General features: G+C 44.1%; 6 protein-coding genes across 6 annotated transcripts; 4 read left to right on the top strand and 2 right to left on the bottom strand.

Annotated features, from left to right (window-relative positions):
- Positions 1–907: 907 nt before the first annotated feature.
- On the bottom strand, positions 908–5,282 carry H6S33_001261 (uncharacterized protein; the record flags this gene model as incomplete). Its single annotated transcript, XM_044832619.1, has 9 exons — positions 908–1,567; positions 1,621–1,883; positions 1,939–2,609; positions 2,665–3,007; positions 3,064–3,220; positions 3,270–3,805; positions 3,898–3,990; positions 4,051–5,008; positions 5,118–5,282. 9 exons carry the CDS (start codon positions 5,280–5,282, stop codon positions 908–910), a joined length of 3,846 nt encoding a protein of 1,281 aa, XP_044694228.1.
- A 1,882-nt stretch (positions 5,283–7,164) lies between these two features.
- On the top strand, positions 7,165–10,742 carry H6S33_001260 (uncharacterized protein; the record flags this gene model as incomplete). Its single annotated transcript, XM_044832618.1, has 8 exons — positions 7,165–7,860; positions 7,922–8,012; positions 8,064–8,423; positions 8,474–9,178; positions 9,237–9,478; positions 9,539–9,892; positions 9,946–10,657; positions 10,711–10,742. 8 exons carry the CDS (start codon positions 7,165–7,167, stop codon positions 10,740–10,742), a joined length of 3,192 nt encoding a protein of 1,063 aa, XP_044694227.1.
- A 1,840-nt stretch (positions 10,743–12,582) lies between these two features.
- On the top strand, positions 12,583–13,171 carry H6S33_001259 (uncharacterized protein; the record flags this gene model as incomplete). Its single annotated transcript, XM_044832617.1, has 3 exons — positions 12,583–12,627; positions 12,689–12,955; positions 13,025–13,171. 3 exons carry the CDS (start codon positions 12,583–12,585, stop codon positions 13,169–13,171), a joined length of 459 nt encoding a protein of 152 aa, XP_044694226.1.
- Positions 13,172–14,086: 915 nt separating this feature from the next.
- On the top strand, positions 14,087–14,799 carry H6S33_001258 (uncharacterized protein; the record flags this gene model as incomplete). Its single annotated transcript, XM_044832616.1, has 3 exons — positions 14,087–14,534; positions 14,623–14,673; positions 14,756–14,799. The coding sequence occupies 3 exons, from the start codon at positions 14,087–14,089 to the stop codon at positions 14,797–14,799; spliced, it is 543 nt and encodes a 180-aa protein (XP_044694225.1).
- Positions 14,800–15,825: 1,026 nt separating this feature from the next.
- Positions 15,826–17,096, bottom strand: H6S33_001257 (uncharacterized protein; the record flags this gene model as incomplete). The annotated part of the gene is made up of 3 exons (XM_044832615.1): positions 15,826–16,747; positions 16,808–16,910; positions 16,988–17,096. 3 exons carry the CDS (start codon positions 17,094–17,096, stop codon positions 15,826–15,828), a joined length of 1,134 nt encoding a protein of 377 aa, XP_044694224.1.
- Positions 17,097–17,712: 616 nt separating this feature from the next.
- H6S33_001256 (uncharacterized protein) lies at positions 17,713–19,163 on the top strand (the record flags this gene model as incomplete). The annotated part of the gene is made up of 3 exons (XM_044832614.1): positions 17,713–18,007; positions 18,098–18,291; positions 18,357–19,163. 3 exons carry the CDS (start codon positions 17,713–17,715, stop codon positions 19,161–19,163), a joined length of 1,296 nt encoding a protein of 431 aa, XP_044694223.1.
- Positions 19,164–22,543: the final 3,380 nt, after the last annotated feature.

Below are 22,543 nucleotides of genomic sequence, written 5' to 3'. Positions count from 1 at the left end.
ACCAGCTGCAAGCCAGTATGCGGGGGAAGTTCCTAGGAGCGGCTAAAGCAGCTCTGAAAATTGTTGTTGCTTGTCGTGGGTGATTATTGTTGTGGTGGAGGAGGGGTTCTAAACGGAGGTGTGAATGGATGATGGTCGGTTACATAGCAATCGATGGTCAAGGTGTCAGCCCCATTCAAAAACGTGGACCTTGCTTCCTCATACAACAACAGCTATCTAAGGGTAATCAAAAACGGACAACTTCCCATGGTAAGCATTTTAATTACTAGACCCAAATCCCGCTACTTTAGGTTGGTAATATATGTCGAACTAAACGAATCGCCTTTTGCGGTATCGCACAGGCATCTTTCGAACTCCCAAACCTCCGCAAGCTCTTTGCTGCTTCGCGAAGTGAGCAAGAAGAAAGTGCGTACAGCAGGACGGCGGTCAGTCACCTAATAGTTGCGATTTGTTTTGTTTACTAATTCAAGTTCTTGTAAAGTTCTATAATCTACTATTCTTTGTGACCTCTATCGCTGCATTTAGTTTCGCTGCCCAGAGACTTGCGCCGGCGAAGAATATGGGAAGATAATATGATCATGATCAAAAATTGATGGGATGAATAATATACATGGTTATACTAATATGCACATATTTCTACCTCTTCAATATCACGATATGTAATAATATTATTCAAGTATTTGAATGCCAATGCTTGTCTTCGCTGCGTGGGAGTCCAGGGCTGATGTAGTATATCAGGTTGGTGACTGCAATACATTACATGCAGCAATAAGTACATATATAGGAGGCAGCATAAAGAACTCTTGTATTCCGTAAATCCACCATATCTAGCAGTTTATAAGCCTTCGACAAGTATCAGTGGACATAACTTCATGTAGCTACACCTCCAGAGCATTGAAATGATATTTTACAATACACCGATCCCATCAAACGGCTTCACCACGGGTGCGATTTTCTTGGTCCCTGTAGCAATCTCCCCGTTCTCATCTTCTTCCATAATCCGAGACCCTTCTTCAAAAACCTCTTTAATGCATCCAGTCAATTGTTCTAGTATCTCCTCCATCTGTGTCTGCAGCGCTACAGCCCGTTCTCTCATGCGCCTTCTCACTAATCCTTGTAACAGACGCTTGGTCTCTGCTCTAATGGTGTCCAGCCTTTCGATCATCCTTCCAATGGAGTTGATAAGATACTCTTCTTCATAAATACTTCCCTTCTTTCCCCTAGCCCTCTTCCTCTCCTCTCTTTTCCTATTCTTTGATGTCCGTCTAGAAGCACCAGTTTGGGCTGTAACACCGGTCTTACCAGTGTACCGAGTGAAGAGGGATGCGGAGGTAGAAACGTTAGTTGGTGCCAAAGAGACATCATCAGGTGCATCTTCTTCGGTCACACCATCAAAATAAGCAAGAGGATTCTCTTCCTTTTTAGCCCGGAGCTCTCTCAAACGATTTACTTGAGCAGTTAATTGTGCTTTGCAATCAGCAATAAGCTCCGAGGTTTGGGCAAACCCTTCTCCCAGCCCGGGATCTACAACGCTTTCAAGGAGCTCTGGTTTTCCCTGTTTCCCAATCTGTAACCAGATTAGAATTGCAAGCTCAAAGAAATACAGTGGATGGCACATACCAGCCTCATTGCTTCACCGATATAGCAACCTTTACAAAGAACCCTCGCTGCTTCTGCAACATCATTTCGGTATTCGATATGAATCGTTGCAGCCTCTATGTACTCCTTTGTGTCGAGGAGAGTTTCGGCGAGTGAAGAACTCAATTCATCAAGCTCATCCTGTGAAAATGGTACTTGACTCGCCGAAAATAACGCCTCCTGCCACATTCCGGCACTGCGATAACAGCTAACTGCGTTTGAATAATCCCTAAGAAACTCATAACCTATGTCCAACTATGTAAGCTTAGAAGATGATAATTAAAGAGACCAGTAGCATACAAAGTCCGGCGTCAGGATATCGCGATGCACCCTCAAGGTATGTCGCGTAGAGACTCATTATGACCTTGAGCTTTTCCTGGTTGTATTTAAAAAGATCCAACGCCGTCTGGTAGAGCTCATGTTTGATAACATAACCACCCATCTCGGAAAATGCGACATCCCCAAGTGCATGTAAATAACCGCAAGCCTTTGTAAAACGACCCAAATGATCGTCAATGGTGAACCTTCGTCTCGTATTTTCCATTTCCTGCAGACTTTGTAGGAATGGTAAATACTCGCGAGGATCTTTTTGTGACTGCTGCGCAACCATCAAAGTAAGATCCAAGTCGTACAAACCAAGAGCATTATCATATAGCTTGTTAACATCAGACAAGAAACAAACATGTGTTATTGCTTGTTCGGCAAGTTCTAGATTCTCCTCACGAAGCTTGCCAATTAGTAGTAATGCTGCATCATGATCCGGGGGTGATTTGCAGACATAGGCTGTGATAATGTTCTGGAGGTTTGTAGCAAGTCGGTTCTTCAAAAGAACTTTCAGAAATGCTTCGCAGATCCTATTGACTTTGGATTTCGACGGGTCCACTGAAATTCCGTATACAGGAAGAGCGGGTTCAATAGCTTCTGCAGCTAATAATGTCTCACGATACATTGTTTTAGACACGTCTTCCTCTCTAAAGCAGTAAATTGTAAGTATGCGAATCAAAAACCTAAAAAAAAAGAACCCACCGAATTTGTGATAGGAAAAGATCGATGTGTTCAATGTTTTTGACCTGGTCTACGAACAACTCGATGTTCTCCAAAAACTGTGCTGGTGCATGATCGTGTAAAATGTTAAGATCGACCCGATGGTTCCGACATGCCAAAAATGCCCTTCTATAGTGCTTAACTTCAATACTTCTACGCACTCCAGCAAGAACAAGGGCACGGGGGAAAATAGTTTCGAGGTTTCCTCGTGGCATCTGCAATGTTAAAGAGAAGTTTGTCGGCATTACATGAACTATGCGGGAGCCTCTTTCAACGTTACGACAACGTTCATCACCAGTCGGGTCATCTGGTGGCACTTCCAGATCTAAAATCCCTCGATAAATAACAATCTTCATTTCCAGGAACAAGAATCTTTGGTACCTTTAAGACTTCCATGAAGATGAACGAATTTCAGGAAGTGTTGTGTAGTGGTGAAAATTAGGTGTGCTGAGGTAACAGCGAATGAAGTACAATTTGACACGACCATCCTGTCATTGACGTATAATCGCCCATTTTGAGATAGCCCAAACGCAACATTCTAACGAAGTCAGAAAACTATTCTCTACTTATCTGTTGAGGGCACCTACTTGATCATCGAAAATAGCCACCTGAATCCAAGGACAAATAGTAGGAAGTCTACAAATTCGATCCTCTGTGTAATTTCGCGGATTGTACAAAGAAACGTTGCCCTGGTTATCCTCGTAGAAAAAACTTGCAAGTTCCGGTACGGCGCCGAGCCTTAAAATAGTAACATTCTCAGGGAGCCTAAACGTATTTCTAGACTCGGTAGACCCTGAATGAGGAATTGAGATGGTTTGTAAAACACTGCTTCCGTCTTCGTCATAAACGATGCCTAAAGTCTCGTTGTCGAGAAATGATATTTGACGATAACTGGAGAAACCCTCAAGTTCCAATATCCTTTGAAGGGTCTCTGGCTCGGAAATAAGTCTCTGTTTTTCAAACTGCCACGTGATCAAATCTATGCAATCACCCCTCAACACCGCAATACGACAGCCACTGGGGCTGATAGCAACGTCCGCTGGTGTTGATCCTAAAGCTACTTCTCGGAAAGACATGGGTGGTGGGATATTGGCGATACGCAGGGGCGTGAGTTTGAGTGTGGCTACATTTCAATAAAAGAATAGTGAGCCTTTGCATGACATGAGGTACTCTAGAGTATCTAGATGTATTGACAGCGCCATCGCTATTTCTTACCTCCATCTACAACTGCCGCTATCCCGTAATCGTTGGGCGGCATGGACGATCCCGAAAAAACAGACCATATGAATTCGTGGATAATAACCTTTTCTGGCTCCATCATTAGCTACTCCAATCCATTTTGGATTTCTGACGCGAGAAGATATGTACCTTTGGCACCGAGCGCCAGTTGAAGTGGTTTTTCGGGATGCCACTGTACGACCAAGTCCTGCAGCCCTACTTGCAACTCATCTGGAAATAGTAACTCTTGCTTGAGATACCAATGGTAATTGCCCATACTCCATAATTGTACCTTATCCTTGAAACAGATCGCCAGCACAGACGAATCACCGTTCCACAACAATTCTAAAACCTTTTCTTCTTTCACCATTTCCGAGGGGATGCGGAGCGTGAACTCCCCATGACGAAGTCCATTACGCTCAAAAAATACCACGTCAAGCCTGTCGGGGAACCGTTGAATACCTGCCATGAGGTTGCCAGCAGGCCGCCAACTGAGGGGACCTTCTAAGTTATCGACAGGCTCACTCACGCCATCGAGCGAGCCGTCCCTACTATAGACTCGTATAAGTCTCCTCTGAGATGCCTCCACAGACGATATCGCTAGATATGCGCCGTCACCTCTCCAGCTAATTCTAGTAGCGCCGTCGTCGAGTGGGCTTAAAACGCCCTCGTCGAACTTTTCTGGCACTGTGGGATCTCTCATTGCCTTTGCCCGCTTCCCCTTGAATTGTGTTTCTGACTTACCCCACCCTACGGATACATGTTTTGAAGCATTCAGATCGTTTGGCGAAAGAGCAACGTCTTTGATGGGCTCAAAATCTCGTGTCATCAAAAGAAACGTCGAGGCTCCAGTTGTGATGGCAAGAACTTCCTCATCAGAGGACCAGGCTGCAGCTGTGATCCCTTCATCGACAGATCCAACTATCTCGATTTTATTTTCACCTGGCAGAGTGTCCTCCTTGACGATCACAATATCCCCACCGGAAAGGACTACGCAGGTGGAAAACGTGTCGCTGAAGTAATGCAGGTCGAGAACGCGATCGCAAGGCAGGGTAGACGATGGGGAGGGTGCATCCCACGACGCAATATTGACCGCCTGACCGTTTTTCTACTCACCCGTAGTAGTCAGTATCGTGACTTCCCTTTCTGCAATACGAACAAACAAAAAAAAAAAGTAGAGAAAAAATAATGAGTTCCTGGATCGAATCGAATCGTACGGTAACACGTTTCAGCTCGATTAGAGCTTCTGCTTCACAAGGGCCATGAGTGCATATGAGAGAGTCGGCGCTGGAGTCCCAGGCTACCGCGGTGAGAGGCAGGTCAGGCACCTCGGTGGAGGAGACGCCGACAACAGAGCGCTCGATCGCGAGGAGGTTGCGCATCTTGGAGTAGAAGGGAGATCGAGCCTTGAAGGTTGCAGCTGTGCTGTCTGTTGTATTCTGCGTGTCGTCACGTCACTGAGGGAGGGGCAACGCCCAAAACCCAAATACCCCGCCATGGAATCCAGAGCCGCACCAACCCAAAAATACGCTCCCGTGACCCGGTCACAGCGAAAGAAAAATATAGATCGCCCATGTAGGGCTCTCGTCTCTAGGGTTCACCTAATTCTTATACCACACCCAATACCCCTCTAGAAAGTGCTCGGTAGCTGGTAATACTTGAGTAATCATGTAATGAACATGTGAGGAAAAGGTTTCGGACTTCTGGAGCTTCTTTATATGCTTCTCTAATTGCACTGATATCCCAGATTTACAACCAGTGTGTTTAGAAATTACTTTACATTCGTGGCAACCGTAAAACCAACCCATATGTAATACCATACGACTGAGGATACAGTCCTTTGCTGTTTAGATATTTAGAACAGAGATAATCTGGTGGTTGAAAAAGCAAATAGAATCTAAAGTTCCATAAACCGGGAAGGCGGGAGATCCAGCGGCGGGCCGCCTCCAGTTCCGGCTGCATTCACCTCGCTCCCCTGACACACATCACACCCGCGAGAAACTGTACAGAAAAAACGACTCGATTCTACTCTACTATGCAATTCCCAACATGTATGTGATAAAGAAAGTGTTTTCTTGCATTTGACCCGCAGCCTAGCGAGTACCTAATACAAATTGGATATATTGCATCTAGACACCGGCGGCCAAATCTATTGGTTCTTGGTGGTTTGCCAGACAGCAACTCCAAAGGGAAACCCGAAGCCAACAACTACAAATGTATCAGCACTGCAAAGATCGATCATCGAGCAATTAAGGTGACTAACTGCAGTACGAAAGGTATCTCAACCAGAAAAAGCGGGTCAGTGGGTTAAAGGGCAGGTTACTCCTGGGGCCCTCGGGGTAATGGTAACCCCCCATACGAGCTGGGGTGGCGTGCAGGCCGCGGCGGGCGATCAGAGGTGCCTGGGAGGCAGCGCGGAAAGCAATTCTAGAAATCATCTAAAAAGTTTAAGAGTCCAGTACAGGTAAGCAATCGAGAAAATGGCAGGAAGGGATGTGTTGCAGGGAGTCGTCATGGGGGGGTTCGTGCACACGTACTTTGTGAAGTGATTGATCTAAAGCACCCAATTGACGGTCAGCGGGGTTAGCCACAGACAGGAACAGCATGATCGATGAACCGATGGACAAGAGCACTTAAGTGCATAAAATCACAGAGAAGTAAACTGGCAATACTCACTTACAGTTGAGAGGAGATATGCAGTAAGCAGTTCTGACGAGAGAAGGTGGTGGAAAAGAGGATTGATCGACTGACTGATACAATCCACGAGGGAGTGAGGGTGGTTCGACTTGTCGGACGTCAATTTGTTTAACGTGATATAAACTGCCCCCACGCAGCGTGTAATACCGAACTCCGATAACCGAAAGCCCGATTTTCACTGAACTAAGAGGTCTGTGCGCGGGCAGCAAACCTTCATGCGGCTGTGGAAGTGAGGTGGGTAGTAACCACTCACAGCCACTCAAAACGTGAATCTGTGATCTTCCAAAAAGCTAGTCTTTCTCAGACCCCGTTTGTCATCTGTGACCTGCCGTTCCCCCCGGTTTTCATCTGTTAGGATCGCAAGCGATAAGTGACCCTCCCAGAGCTTCTTCTTAGCACAGCGCCAAGAAGGAGAAAAAAGAGCACCCTAGCGTGTACCCGTACATATTCCCAAAGCCGCCGCCTACCCTTCAACGCTTTGTGTTTTCGATAACTTCTAAGCTCTCTCTCTGCACCACAAATTCTTTCTTTTCCATTCACCATTCATATCACTGCCACTTCGTAGTCATGTTTGGCGGTGACGAACTATTTGACGTTTTCGACAATGATTCTGCAGACCTCCTCAAAAAACCTAGAAAAGATCGTTTTAAAAAGAGATACGCCAATGGAAGTGCACGACCGCCGGAGAAAGATGATTCTGATGCAGGATCAGTAACGGAACCCATGCTAGTAGACACAGAAAATGGAAGTGGTGCGGCAGCGAAAAGGCAGCGACGAGAAGGAGATCCTATTACAACTGACGCCTTCGAAATCGAGTCGGTGAGGGAAGTACCAGCCTCCAGCGGATTGGGCTCTCAAGAGATCGAGGGGCAGTCTATCATCATCCCACATCAGGTCCGACACCAAGTCTCATTACCAACAGACTACAAGTATTTACCTATTGAGAATCACAAATTTGTTGATCCTCCAGCCCGGAAATATGAGTTCGAATTGGATCCATTCCAGAAAACCTCTGTAGCGGCGATTGAGCGTGGAGAAAGTGTTTTGGTCAGTGCACATACGAGTGCGGGAAAGACAGTCGTTGCAGAATATGCCATTGCGCAGAGTTTACGAGAGAACCAAAGAGTCATCTACACTAGTCCTATAAAAGCGCTCAGTAACCAAAAATACCGAGAATTTTCTGCAGAGTTTGGTGATGTTGGATTGATGACTGGTGATACTACCATAAATCCTTCGGCAACATGTCTTGTGATGACAACTGAGGTATGTCATGTTTACAACGGTATCCGTATAGTCCTCGGGTATTTTTCTAAATCTTATATAGATTTTGCGGTCGATGTTATACAGGGGTTCTGAAGTGATGAGAGAGGTTCAATGGGTCATTTTCGACGAAATCCATTATATGAGAGATAAAGGTGAGTAATTACTTAAATTTCTATATTTGACCGGTTGTTAACCTATCGTAGCTCGTGGTGTTGTTTGGGAGGAAACAATTATTCTCTTACCAGACAAGGTTCGCTATGTGTTTTTGTCTGCTACCATTCCAAATGCCATGCAATTCGCCGAATGGATCTGCAAGACACATAATCAGCCGTGTCATGTTGTCTATACAGACTTCAGACCCACGCCATTACAAAACTATTTCTTCCCGGCAGGCGCGGATGGTATTCACCTTGTGGTCGATGAGAAGGGTGTATTCCGAGAAGACAATTTCCAAAAAGCTATGGGTTCGTTAGCGGACAAACAAGGTGATGATCCGGCAGATATCAATGGTCGTAGGGGTCACGGGAAGAAAAAATGGGCAACGAAAACCGGAGGGAACAAGAGTATGATTATACCCCCTATCACCGAGAGAATCTTTCTGACACCATTAAAGGCGGCCCCTCAGATATCTACAAAATTGTTAAGATGATTATGGTCAAGAATTATAACCCAGTTATCGTCTTTTCCTTCAGTAAACGAGAGTGCGAAAGCCTGGCGCTCCAGATGAGCCAACTTGCCTTCAACGACGAAGCCGAAAAAGACATGGTTGGTAAAGTGTTCGGAAACGCAATTAGTTCATTATCGGAGGAGGATCGGGGTCTTCCACAGATTCAACACATTTTACCACTTCTCCGCCGTGGTATTGGTATACATCATTCCGGATTGCTTCCCATATTGAAAGAGGTCATTGAGATTCTCTTTCAAGAAGGGCTTATCAAGGTGCTGTTTGCCACCGAAACCTTTTCCATTGGATTGAACATGCCTGCAAAGACGGTAGTCTTTACGAGTGTACGCAAGTTCGATGGGAAAGAGCAGAGATGGGTGTCTCCTTCAGAGTTTGTTCAAATGTCGGGCCGTGCCGGTCGTCGCGGACTTGATGATCGTGGTATTGTTATTCTTATGATTGATGAGAAAATGGAACCTCATGTTGCCCGCGAAATTGTCAAAGGAGAACAGGATCGCCTCAACTCAGCCTTCTACCTTGGATACAATATGATCCTGAACCTGATGAGAGTCGAGGGCATCTCACCTGAGTATATGTTGGAGAAATGTTTTTTTCAGTTCCAAAATACCGCCGGTGTTTCGGGCTTAGAAAAGGGTAGGTCCCCAGTGCCATCTTCATAAATATAGAGACTCTAATCATCTGCTCATTTTAGAACTTGGCGATCTTGAAAATGAGAAATTAAACATGATTATCGAGGATGAGAGCGTTGTACGAGAGTATTACGATCTACGACAAAAGCTCGATACATATGCTAAAGACATGCGTGACGTTATCAACCACCCTAATTACTGCCTGCAATTCATGCAGCCTGGGAGATTAGTCAAGGTCAAATACCAAAACCATGACTTTGGATGGGGTGCTGTGGTTAATTATTCCAAGAGGATCCGTGGCAAGGTAAATAGTCAATCTTTACAAATTTGTCACCGTCTCTAATCATAATGATACTCTGCATAGTCTCAAACCGAAGATTATCCACCTCAAGAATCTTATGTCGTTGATGTCCTACTATGCCTCGCAGCTGATGCACCAACATCTGCCCGACCAGGCTTAGATCTCCCTCCCGGCGTCAAGCCCCCTGGACCTGGTGAAAGTGGGAAGATGGAGGTTGTTCCTGTGTTACTTTCCTGCCTCGAAGGAATTGCAGGTATCCGTATTTTTCTCCCCAAGGACATGAAGTCACAAGACCAGCGGAATACTGCAAGAAAGAACATCGATGAAGTGAAGAGACGTTTTGGCGATGGTATATCTGTGCTTGATCCTATTGAGAATATGGGTATCACAGATGAGTCTTTCAAGAATCTTCTTCGAGTATGTAATCTCCCATCATGATATTCCGATCCCATATCTGATCTTAAATTTAGAAAATCGAAGTTCTCGAATCGCGGTTACTGGGGAATCCTTTGCACAACTCTCCACGCCTTGAGGATCTTTATAACCGCTACAGCTTGAAGGTTGAAATTCAAGACAAGATCAGAGCGACAAAGAAAAAGATCACGATCGCCCACTCAATCATGCAACTAGACGAATTAAAGTACCGTAAGCGTGTATTGAGACGTCTTGGATTCATCGCCGGAGACGATGTCATTCAGATGAAAGCGAGGGTCGCTTGTGAGATTAGTACAGGAGATGAGCTCCTCCTTGCTGAACTTCTCTTTAACCGCACTTTTAACGAGCTTACACCTGAGCAAATTGCAGCTCTCTTAAGTTGCTTTGTCTTTGAAGAAAACAGCAAAACTGATGCGAAACTCCAAGATGACCTCGCAAAACCGTTTCAAGAGCTACAGTCGCAAGCCCGACTCATTGCTAAGATCTCAGCAGAGAGCAAACTCCCAGTCTCGGAGGACGAATATGTTCAAAAGTTCAAACCACAATTGATGGAAGTTGTTTATACCTGGTCGAAAGGAGCCTCGTTCGCTTCTATCTGTAAAATGACAGATGTATACGAAGGAAGCTTAATTCGCATGTTTAGGCGCCTAGAGGAATTACTGAGGCAGATGAGCCTAGCGGCGAAAGTTATGGGCAGCACTGAATTGGAAGAGAAGTTTGATCAATCGCTTGAAAAAGTTAAGAGAGGTATGCACTCGCTCTCTCTCAACAGTGTGGAGTAATGACTAACCGTGCATTAGATATCGTAAACGCAGGTTCTCTCTATCTGTAAATTTTTTAGCTTTGCGCTGTGGATTCCCTGGTGAAACACTTCGCCTTCTCGCTCGTTTGAGATGGCGCAAGTGGGGTTTGGGGAAAAAGAGGGGGGGGAGGGTCAAAATCAAACGCATTTATCTGGTGTTTATTTTCTTTACAACATGCTTTCAACGCATAATTTCTTACCCTGTAGTAGAAACATTCCCCTTCCTTTGTCTTTTGGGGTCGAAGCGTTACGGTGCGTTTCTGGGATTGCATATAGTAATTTTACCTATTGATGGCCTTTGGTATTATGCATCAAATTAAATTACGAGAACCGTGAAAAAAAAGAGAAAAAATGCAAAGTTGGGGCGATCAATCTCTTTGTATCATGGCTCATCACTCGATACTCGGCTTACACTAAGGGCCCGTTCGGCAAATGTGCTGTTTGGAAATCACAATGTTGTAAGATAGTAAGGGCCCGTTCGGTGACAACACAATATCATGATATTCGATCCTTTATCACGATATTGAAATTTTTTCGCTATATTGTATCTTGTGGTAGTGTTCTAGCAATAATATAGCAACCGAACGGGCCCTTACACATATAGATGAATATACATGTATGTACCTGCTTAACTACAATAAGTGATATACTCTAACACTTCGTTCGGCAAAACTACTATATGAATATGGCGAGGTTGAAACCTGAAAAGATTACAAGCAAATATGTGATTTTTGTGATTTGTGAATATTGTGGTTACAATTGGCGTGTTCGGCTGCAACCACAAGTTGGGACGTTAGGGTGTACTTGGTGGGTTGAGCCGCTAATTCTAATGGTGCTATTTCAAATATTTAGGTTGGAGCAGAATATTTTTTATCGTGATATTAGGCAGATAGCAGATTGAGAAAGTTGATATTTTGTGGTTGCCAGAACACTACTACTAGCATATTTTCTCAATATCACGATATTGGGCTGAATATCATGATATTGGGGTGTTGCCGAACGGAGTGTAATTTCTCTAGTACCTACATCATAGCGCCATATTGGGAGGTACAGTCGTTTCTAGGTCAACGACGAAACCGGTTCGATGGCGAATAGGCCAATCGAAGCCAACAAAAGCCAACAAAAGCGTGCCGACCCCTTTGCCTTGACTAACTATCAGCGCAAAAAGTAGCCATTCGTCATCGAGCCAGGTTCGTCGTTGACCCAGAAACGACTGTACTTGTAGTTACCATAACGATTCAGTCACACACGTACGTAATAACACTAAACTCGGGGATACAACCAATGAGATAACCCAATCTTGTAAGGCAGTGCCTGAACTGTCCTGGTGATGCACTCGCGGTAATTCAGATGTTCCTTTCAAACTTGCATGCTATGATATGTATAGTACCATATATGTAGCTACATGCACAATATACTCTATAGTACTCTACATGTACCGCAAAAATTGCCGAATATGCTGCCCCCCCATCATTAGTCACCCGAGTGTAAAATCGCTACTTGCCTCACTAAAAGGTCATACTAGAGGATCGTTGTCTCAAAATTCGAATATCCTGCCCCCTACTAAGCTGCCCCCCAATCATCAAGCCCGGGCAGGCATTTCCAATTTTTGCGGCATTAGAGCGATTTGGCCAATCCCTGTTTTTCAAGTTTTGAGCTCAAATTTTGAGGTCTTGGCGGGATTTTCACACCAAAAACTGTCGCCAAGAATTAAATATTTAGGTTCAGAAGTCGTTGGCCAAATCGCTCTATTACCTAGGTGTGTTAGCGCAATGTTACCCTGAGCCGGAAAAACGTTTTTCCGCATCCGTCTAACCTCACTCCAAGTAAGCTAGCTCACATTGAAAGCTCTCCAAAACAACCACTGACCATGTCTTCCACACGGATTGCCTGTATTGCCATCATCGGAAAAAACGTATGCAGCTGTCATTGGTTTATCTTATCTCCTCATACTCACTAACCCTCTCGTTACCTAGAACTCACCGCTCCATCTTTCACCTTTCCCCGCGACTTCAAATACCCTCAAATATCATTTCCTTACCCATGCAACCCTCGATGTATTCCAAGCTCGATTACCACTCAAGAGCAATGGTGATAGCGACTTCGGACTGCTTTATAGTGTCGACGAAGGTCTTGCAGCATATGGATGGTTGACAAATACGGGGGTTAAGATTATTGTCGTGGTAGATGTGGGAGGCGGGGGAGCTGGAACACCAGCAATGAAGGATGGGGAGCTTAAACCGGTGTGTTACCTTTTCCAAGAAAAATTCTTGGTATGAAAGGGATTTTTCGGGGCTAATTTGATAAAACAGGTATTCCGAGCATTGCAGACAGCGTACATCCAGCTCGTTTGTAATCCGTTCTACGAGAACGATGAGGCGAAACCGATAACCAGTAAACGGTTTACTGAAGAGGTTAAAAGAATTGGCGAAAACTGGACCCCAGGTTTCGCACTATAAAAACTAAAAGAGTTACGAAATAGGATTTGCGAGGGTTAACCTGGGGTTTCTTTTTTTATCGGCTTCCTTCCTTTGGGAGAAAGAGCTCTAGAGGGCGCCCGGGGTCGCCTGTAAAATTGTATAAAGTTTCCTATATAAGTTTAGTTCAATAATTATTCAGCGACTACTTAGTGCTGGCTGACGATTCTATGAATCATGTGATCCCATATTGGCATGGAGCCTTGAGTATCCAGCGCGTAGCCTTCAGAATAATACTTCATCGATTCTGATTCAGTACTTCACTACCGCATACCACTACTTCATGGATTCCGATTCAGCACTTCGACACTGATTTAGTACTTCATAGAGTCTGACTTGGTACTTTCAAGAGCCTGATTTGGCACTAATCATGGAGTATGATTCGGTCAGAAAATAGAAAATATATTATCCCAATAACAGGACATTCGGGGCCTGGCCATCTTACTGGCAACTAGCGATTTTGGACCTCACAGGGCCACTCTCGTTATACATACCATATTTTGGGCTTAGTGCACCCGATAGCGTCTTGTAGTGCCTAGTAGTGTCGAAAACACACGAAAGGATAAGTACGTATCTACTAATGTCCTCGGAAACAGAAACAATCAATTGCACCAAATGAATGACCAGTACTGCCTCGCTGAGTCCGTGGCGAATTTGATCACATGCGTGCCATGATACCTAGAGCCTTCGGTAAATGCACGTACCTAACGTACTCAATCATAACCCCAAATTAATGAACGGGGGTCTAGGTAGCTCCCCGCATTGTGCACGACTTCAATTACATGCACTGCCCCATGGTCCATCTACACTCTATCTCCACATAAGCATATTTGCGATAAGAGGCAGATCACGAGAATTCTGAGAACTCAGCCCACCACCGCACCGCAAGCTACAATTATGAATCACTACGATATGTACCCTCAAGTCCAGTCAGGAGAAGAGGAAGAGATTAATCGAGCCGTACGAATCGCCAAAGAAAAATCTATCCGGCGCAGAAAGCAAATGACGGTCGCAGCCGAATTCTGCAGCATCGTTGCCCTTGGCTCGCTCGTCATGGTGCTCCTAGGGAGCACACACGTCAATAATGTATTGGACGATATCTGGTTCATGAGGGTCAAATCCAATTCTCCGTTCCCGAAACACAACCCGCTATATAAGGATGTATTCCTGGATGGAATTGGGAATATCAATGCAGCCCAGATGCCGCACTTTTACCAGGTTGGTTTGTGGAATTATTGCGAGGGATTCGATGAGATTGGTATTACATATTGTTCAACACCGACTCCCGCACACTATTTCAACCCGGTGGAGAGTATGTTAAAAAAGGCTGTGCCTGCTAAATATGGCAAGTTTTTGACTTCCCAAGCTCGAGAAGAAGTTGTTAAAGTAGCGTGGTGTGTCGTTAATACGTCAATCCTGCCCGATATTTACAGAACCCAAGGGAATGGCTAAGGCCCTTAAAAACGCACAACGACCAAGCAAATGTATGTATGTGTGCTTTGTTCTTGGGGGAGTATTCAGTCTTATGTCTCTTGTAATGGGTAAGTCTCTAAAGATCTCAGTCAGATACGCCAGATTGCAAAGTCCATCAGTCTGACCACACATCATAACCACCGCTCAGACTGGCTCTCTGTCATGGTTTCTCGCAATTACATCTTGACATCTGTCTTTGCGTTATGTGCAGCTTGCTTCACATTGATTTCAGCGATCACTTCAAGTCAATTATTCATAAAGTTCTGGCTCTGGCTTGGATCAACACCTGACCTTAAAGTCTACGCTGAGTTGGGGGTTAAAATGTACAGCTGTACTTGGATGTCTTTTATTTTCTCTTCAATTGCGTTTGTATTACATGTCAAGGTTTCGGCACACGAAAGTGCTGGGAAGCCAGGATGGAAGTTTGAACAATGTCATGGTGAGGAACATTTATCTGCAGTATCGCGGGATTTCTAGCAAGTATATAGTAGATATAATATATACTAAATCGGGGTCGCTCTAACCTGCACCAAACATGGTGCAATTGATATTATGGAGGAATTTGCGATTCATTAACTCTAGTTAGGCTAGTAAATATTATACCGTATTACGTGCGCACATATTCGTTATTGGACGAAATATCCAAAGCAATGAAACAGGACCCAAGTCATTGACCTTAATAACTACATGTAAGCCACGATCCACGAAGAGGGATTAGGAAAGGCTTAACTAAGATATTCATCAATCACTCAAGGATTGCTACTATTTACAAACACTTCGTTTTCTCATAAACACGTCCACATATATGAATCTACACCTATCTTTATTACAAAGATATAAAGTAACAGAAAAGATGAAGCACAGTCCCTAGAAGTAGTAATGAAAAGAAGTGGAGGAAGATCTGAGGAACATTAACGATAGAAACCGAGAACCCCATCCATAGATGAAGGAAAGAAGGGACACCATTCTGTATAATATACGAGAACTGCAAAGCCCATAGTAGAAGAAGGTATCAAAGTAAAACCTATAGTTGCACGGCAGAAAAAAAAAGTTCGCGCCAGGGACTCGTTGTGTGGATATCTGCTCTTTTTTACAGAAAACGTAGCTGACCCAAACAAATCGTCATCTAATGCTATCAGTCGCAACTCTTCGCCTCCTTCGCACTATGGTTTTGATGAAGTAGCATCGTCAACATCTGTCTCCTGTTTTTTGTCGTCTCCTCTTTCGCTTGCGCCCCCGCCCGGTGGTACATCCGGGATTGATTCACCGCGTTTTCCCTTGAGCATTCGTACTATAGGTTTTACGCCTATTTCAGGCACAGATTCAGGCCCTTTATCCTGAACTTTGGGTTCCTGGATAACGCGCTTCTGATCAACTGTCTTCACCCCCCCAACCTGTTTATCGATAAAGTTCCGTTGTTGCTCAATCGTTCTCCTCCGAATCTCTTCGGAGGATTGAATAGCCTCCTGAACAGTTTCCTTAGGACTCGGATCCTCCACTAGAGTCGTCTTTCCACCAACAGGGCGAAATTGCGGTGGGATCTGCGGCGTAACAGGCTTTAACTGCCTTCTTTTTTTCCCTACATATCGAATATGCGTCTTGTGGAATACCAAGCTCCCCAAGGTCTCCGGGTCAAAGCTAGCAATGATGTCTATACCCACCACCAAATTGTTGCCGGAGATCTGCACAATCCCATCGATCACAACATGGCCTCTCGGTGGGGGTGGCGGTTTCAATGTTCTCTGGAGAATCCTGTGGGTAACACCCAGGCTTTGTTTGACAGTGGTTGTACCCATTACCACCAAATCACCCATTGAATCCACTGTTTTCCCACTAGCTTTTAGATTTTGGAGCCAGTCTAATGTGGCCTGTGCGGAAAGGTAGAGAGAGTTGAATACCCATGAGGGGTAAAGGGTAGTGGAGAGACGGTGCATTGTGTTTTGGGGAACGGGGCGCGATACCCATTCATATTTTAAATTTGAAAGGCGGAGGGGATGTGACGCCCCTTCGCTTTGGTCCGAAGAATCTCGCTCTGCGGGTGATATAAGTAATCCTTTCCGTATGTATTCCGGGGGTGGGCCAACTCTAGCAATTGATTCGTGTAAGTTCAAATTTGAGGAAGTAGGAGGAGACTGTATGGCTCACGGGTAATGATAATATAGTATCGATCCTTCGGCTTTCACATCGCCTCCAAATTTGGACCTATTATTGGCTTCAAGATTCTTCACTAGGATTTCGATTACCTTTGCTGTATCTCGGGTTAGCTGGCTAAAGAACTTGACTCAACATAGAGCTCGACCTCCAAAACTGGAAGTGGGCACTTACTTCTGGCAGCTAGTGCCTTTTTTGTATCTTTGTTGAATTTTAAAAACGCCTGAAGCTCGGGATCCGTAAGTTCATATCTCCTCCTAGGTCCCTCCTCTACAAATCCCATAGGTATAAATAACGGTTCTTCCCATCCACTACCGAATGTTTGCAATATGGTGTTTGCCGCAATATGACAGCCACTCAAGAGTAGTAAACCCCGAAAGAGGCCGTTAAACCTCTTATCTTGGGGAATGAACCGAACCCGGTAGAGCTTATATCTATCCGACTGCGCGGAGATTCTGAATGGAATCCGAGAGCGGGAAAGGAAATTCCTAAGGTTTCTGAACATGACGAGCTTGATGAAGCGGCGTATGCCGCCGGAATAAGTGCCCAACGAGCGATTTGAAGTCGCGGATAGAAATCAATACGAGACCTCCCTGAACCCACAAATCCAGGGAAAATATACAGTTGGGATGACTGTCGAAAGAAATGAGTGGCGATATTGCGAAGAAGGTGGGGAAGAAATTATTACAAGGCAGCGCCAGGGCGCGCAGAGTTCACAAGTCCCACTAATGTAATTAGGAGTGCGCCGAGTATGCGTATACGCGGGTACAGTGTTGCTTAAGGGAGCCGCAACTTCAACACCAAGATGTTCTATTCCCTACATCACCAATACTATAACGATTGTTCAACAACTTTACTCCCTGGGCCTGATTTTGATTGACTTAATATTACCACCATCAATGAAAATGTGGCTTCTTACAGGTCTCGCGGCTTCCAGCCTTGTAACCCTTGCTGCTTCCAAGTTAAATAACATCGCCGCCCAACTGTCACCCCAAGAGACACGGCTCCTATTAGCGGAGCGTCTAGGTGTCTCTAGATTCCATGAATTGAACCTCCAAGGGACAAACGTTCATAAGACATACCCAGATATGTCTCTCTTTGAGGAGGAAGAAAGAGAGGCGACGGGCATGTTCATAGAAAGCTCACGAAAAGGGAACCTTATTCTTTCATTGGCAGGCATGATAGACAATCAATGTACGCGATCACACATTCATAACGAGATATACGACTTTCGGCGCGGTTTAGGGCAATTCTTATATCATATCTGACAATCTTGTCGTGTAGTGGACCCTGAACTATCTTCAACCATTATTATTGACGACTCATCAAACCCAAATGAGGACACACCTACAGCCTCATCCGTCGCGAATCTACTCTCATGCCTTGCTACCGAAAAGGCCGAGCTTTCTGGGCTCCATAAAAATACATTCTCGAAGATTTCTACAGGCGGGCTGTGTGTATCTATTCCCAAACTAGAGGTAAAAATATGAACACATTAATTATCTTTTTATGCGTAATTAACTCACATTGTTCTTTTGCACAGGAACTTGCAAAGTTCGAAGCTGTGCTCAACAAAGATGGTTTTCCAACAAGACTACCTGAAGACCTTCAGCAACTTACATCGACTCTCGACCCGACTGAAGATTCTCAATCAAGATTTCTGGCCGAGTTTACTATGATCCGAAGGTTTATGGAGGTTGTTCTTCCTGGCTTACCCGAAGATGGAATGGCTTACTGCCATGCTCCCCAGTTGGAGGCCTTGATCGCTACAAAGGGTACCAAATCCGCCGAGGCTAAGGTAGCAGAGGCGCTCTATAGTTACCTGCTCCGACACACTCCATCGTCCATAAAAAGCACTATTCTCCTCCTTCCCCAATCTAGTGACGCTTCACACGCTAAACGGGAGGAGAAGCCTCTTTCCATCATCCAACCCTCACCAAGCTCTAGCTCCAGTCTCGACTCTAACTTCGACACCACGCCGAATTCAGCAAAACAAATTCTTGGTTCTGGCCTCATTGCGCGCTGCCATTCTACAAAAGATGCCTGTGAATCGTCTACTGCCAATTGTTCTGGTCGTGGTACCTGTGCTAAGGCCGTTCAAGCGGGTTCCAATTCTTGCTGGACTTGTTCATGTAATCCACCTGTTCGCAAAGATGGTGTTAAAACAACTACATGGGCAGGAGCTGCATGCCAGAAAAAGGATATCAGTGTTCCATTCAATATGTTTTTGGTGTTTGGCATTGTCATTACCTTCGTTCTTATTGCCGCTATCAACCTGCTATACAGCATTGGGGATGAACCGCTACCAAGTGTGTTGAGTGCTGGTGTTGTGCCGGCTAAACATAACTAGCCCTTCCAGGACTTTTGTAAGTTTAAAGATGATCTGCAATTCTTAGGTTTCTTTATTTTCTTTGCGCTTGATGTTAGGAATGGCTTGTTTGGGGAACACCGTTGGAATATTTTGCTGTTTTGTGTATTTTCTCTTTTTCCTGACTGCTTTTCCCGCTGCAATTTAGCGAGTCAGTGGACCTCAGTTACTAGAATGAAAACCAGAAATACGAGTGAAAGAGTATTTCAAGTACTGAGGTTTGGCTGGCGATTTTCTGATCGGGAAGGTGGTGGAACCTCTTTCAGAAGCTGTATTGCGTATCATGAATATTATATCCCGCCTCAATGTACTCGCATATCAAGTATGTTTTTGCGCAACCAGCAAAACATATAGAATCTCGAGAGCTTTCCCATCTCCCCTGAAATTATGCATCTTTTATCTAGACACCTGAAAGACTCTACAGGCCACTTTTAGGCCATATCCATAAAGAACGAGGCGAAGGGTGTCTTAAAAGTCCTTTTATTGCTTTCCTCTCCACCTTTACCAGTATCTCAATTAGGCCAAGAATTTGAAGCATGAATCTCCCTAATCGAAATTATACTATACTTGGTCGTTGCAGTTTTGGTATAACTATGGGACTTTTTATGAGTTGTTGAAAACCTCGATTTTTGGTGTGTTTTGCTGGTTGGGCAATACATAGTTGACAAGCGAGTAGTTTGCCATGATATCCAAAGCTCAACGCTATTACTTATCATATAAAAAGGCAACTTAATCATTGACACAACAGAGTTCTTGACTAATAAAGCCCCGATTATATTAAAGGCTTCCTAATAATATAAGAACGTCGTTTGAGGGCGCTGTATCCTTAAGTATGTACTTCGGACGCGTTAGCTCTCCGGACATTAAATCAGGTTTACGTGTATATATACTCCAAGAACTCGATACTGGCGTTAAGTGCAGCGTAGAAGTACTAGGGTGTAGCGAAAAGTGATCAGAATCTGATAAGACAAATACACGTATTCACCGCAGCATTCACTTATCAGATTCTGATCACTTACCCTCAACACCCGGTACATAGTAATCATTACAGGGTGCCAAACCTTGGCTTCGGGCGGTATTGTATAATACATTGATACGATTTTTATCACTCCTTTACCAAACTTATACGCGGCATCGAAATATAAACCCCTCGCCTCGCCTCGGCCCATCAACCGTGGTACGTAAATAATAAATTAATATGTATTTATAAGAGTTGAAACAGCCCGGAGATATGAATATCCGAATATAAACACTATACCGGAAGCTAATCCTTCTGAATATTGTATACAGTTTATGTACATGTGTGTGGTGCGTTACTAGTGTGTACATGTAGCTACATGTACAGTCGCATTCGAAAAGTTTTAGCACCTCCGGGCCAAACTCAAGAGGCAGTCCTTTCTGCTTTGCAATTCTCATATTCGAGACCGTTGTCAGAGAGCTGCAATGTCTCTATTTCGGTCATACCTGTCAATAAGCTGAGTATGCGCGAGTGCTATGGTTGTTGGTGGGCTACAATTCATGAACAACTCAATATAGTAGGGTGCCAGTACTTTTCGAATGCGGCTGTACATACATCAAGTGCTACATAATGTATATATCCAGCCTACTCAACCGCCCAACCTATCATTGCCAACTTTATCCGCTCAGCTATCACGAGAGACCCTTAAGGTTTATGTGGCTACATACATATACATATATATATAAGAGCGGCTAATTATATCAAGATCTAGACATATATATAATATATAAGTTAGACCGATTTTGCTAAAAAGATATATTCTAATCCACCCTATGCCTCCAATCATATCGTAGCCAGAGAAGTGGACCCCGAACATACAAGCATAGCTAGCCAAACTACTGTGGACCAGCACAGGCATCCTGAAATCCTCAAGCTAAGATCTGCAGTGAACTCCAGGGCCAAGAGGGAAGATGAGATGAACAGAAAGATATAAGAGAGTTATCGCCATATAGATGGGATCCAGGGATGGGGCAATCTAATGAGAGGCGAATGAATCAAGGCCCTGTTTGGACGGACGTGGTATATAAATTGATCTGTTGCATGGCATCACGACCAAATGTAAGCTATGTATACATGCTCTGAGATAAAACTATCCTAATATAAAAGTATTAGGGTAGGATTACAATACTATTATTAGGTAGAGAAAATATATATGAAGATATATCTCAAGGAGTATTTGTTGAAACCATGGTTTTTCTGAGGTTTTCATGGTATCAAAACCAATAACTTGGGCCATCCGAACACTCAAATACTACGGTGATTCGTACACCTTAAGCTTCCTGTTTGGGTTTAATACCATGATATTGACGTCCGTCCGAATAGGGCCTAAATTTATAATGAAATTGTTCTACAAATAGCTGTGGTTATGATTAAGTAATGGCCGGCACTGTGTATTGATCAAGGCTGATCCGTGGCCGGAGACGGTTTAAATTGTTTATTATGTTTTCATTTCACATAAGTACATATATGTACATGTAGTTAGTAGCAATTATAGGTATGGGATGAAGAGAGAGGGAAGAGGTTAAACTACATATATGTACTGTACATATCATAGCCTTCGAATTGCATATAATAAATGAATTGACAACGCTAACAACATCCAGTCATCGATTACTCGAAGCATATCACACATCACACCGAGTGATCCCTCATGAATACAAGATAAATAAGATATCACGGGATTTACGCTTAGCTCTTGATATCTCCTATCACTATTGTTCATAATATATAATTAATTTTTGTTAAACTATGTAGACTCTAAAATCAATACTGCTGCAGTTACCTTTACTATGCATAGAAGGAGTTTTGTGTACTTGCCGATCCATTTGTATGAAAGCTAGTTGCAACGCTTTCGGTGAAAACAGTCATGATCATGCCTTTTCTTTACTCTTTTAGAACGGCCGGCCACAGTAAGACTCTTACACGATAGTTCCAGGCATAGGATATATTAGCTATAATTATGCTAATTTGAATTCAGACGCAACTAATCCTCAGACATTAGAAGTGAGGCGCCCAGTCTATGTGCCTCCTACAAGCTTTGGGTAATTATTAAAGTGAAAAATAGGTACATGGCAAGCCTCAACTAGCTAATCAATCTAGTGAATGTGATTTAGAGAATGAGAGGCGAACTGCGTATATTGAGAAGGGCTTCGAAGTTCTCAGGTGCGGTTTGCAACTCGAAATTAGGCCTTGAGTTGAGCCCAAAGGCCCGTACCGACCAAGATCTGGATATCCTTAATTTAATTCAAATTTAGAAGCCCCCTTTGATTTTGAGGCCACAGAAAATCACTTGCCCACATTTTATTCATGGTCTTTTTTGCTAGATCACGCATCAGCTATTGCG

Source organism: Morchella sextelata (assembly GCF_020137385.1).
Source record: "Morchella sextelata strain SCLS chromosome Unknown scls_10, whole genome shotgun sequence".
Lineage (NCBI taxonomy): Eukaryota > Fungi > Ascomycota > Pezizomycetes > Pezizales > Morchellaceae > Morchella > Morchella sextelata.
The sequence above is the reverse complement of the archived record's forward strand: the minus strand, read 5'-3'. Positions and strand labels throughout refer to the sequence as shown.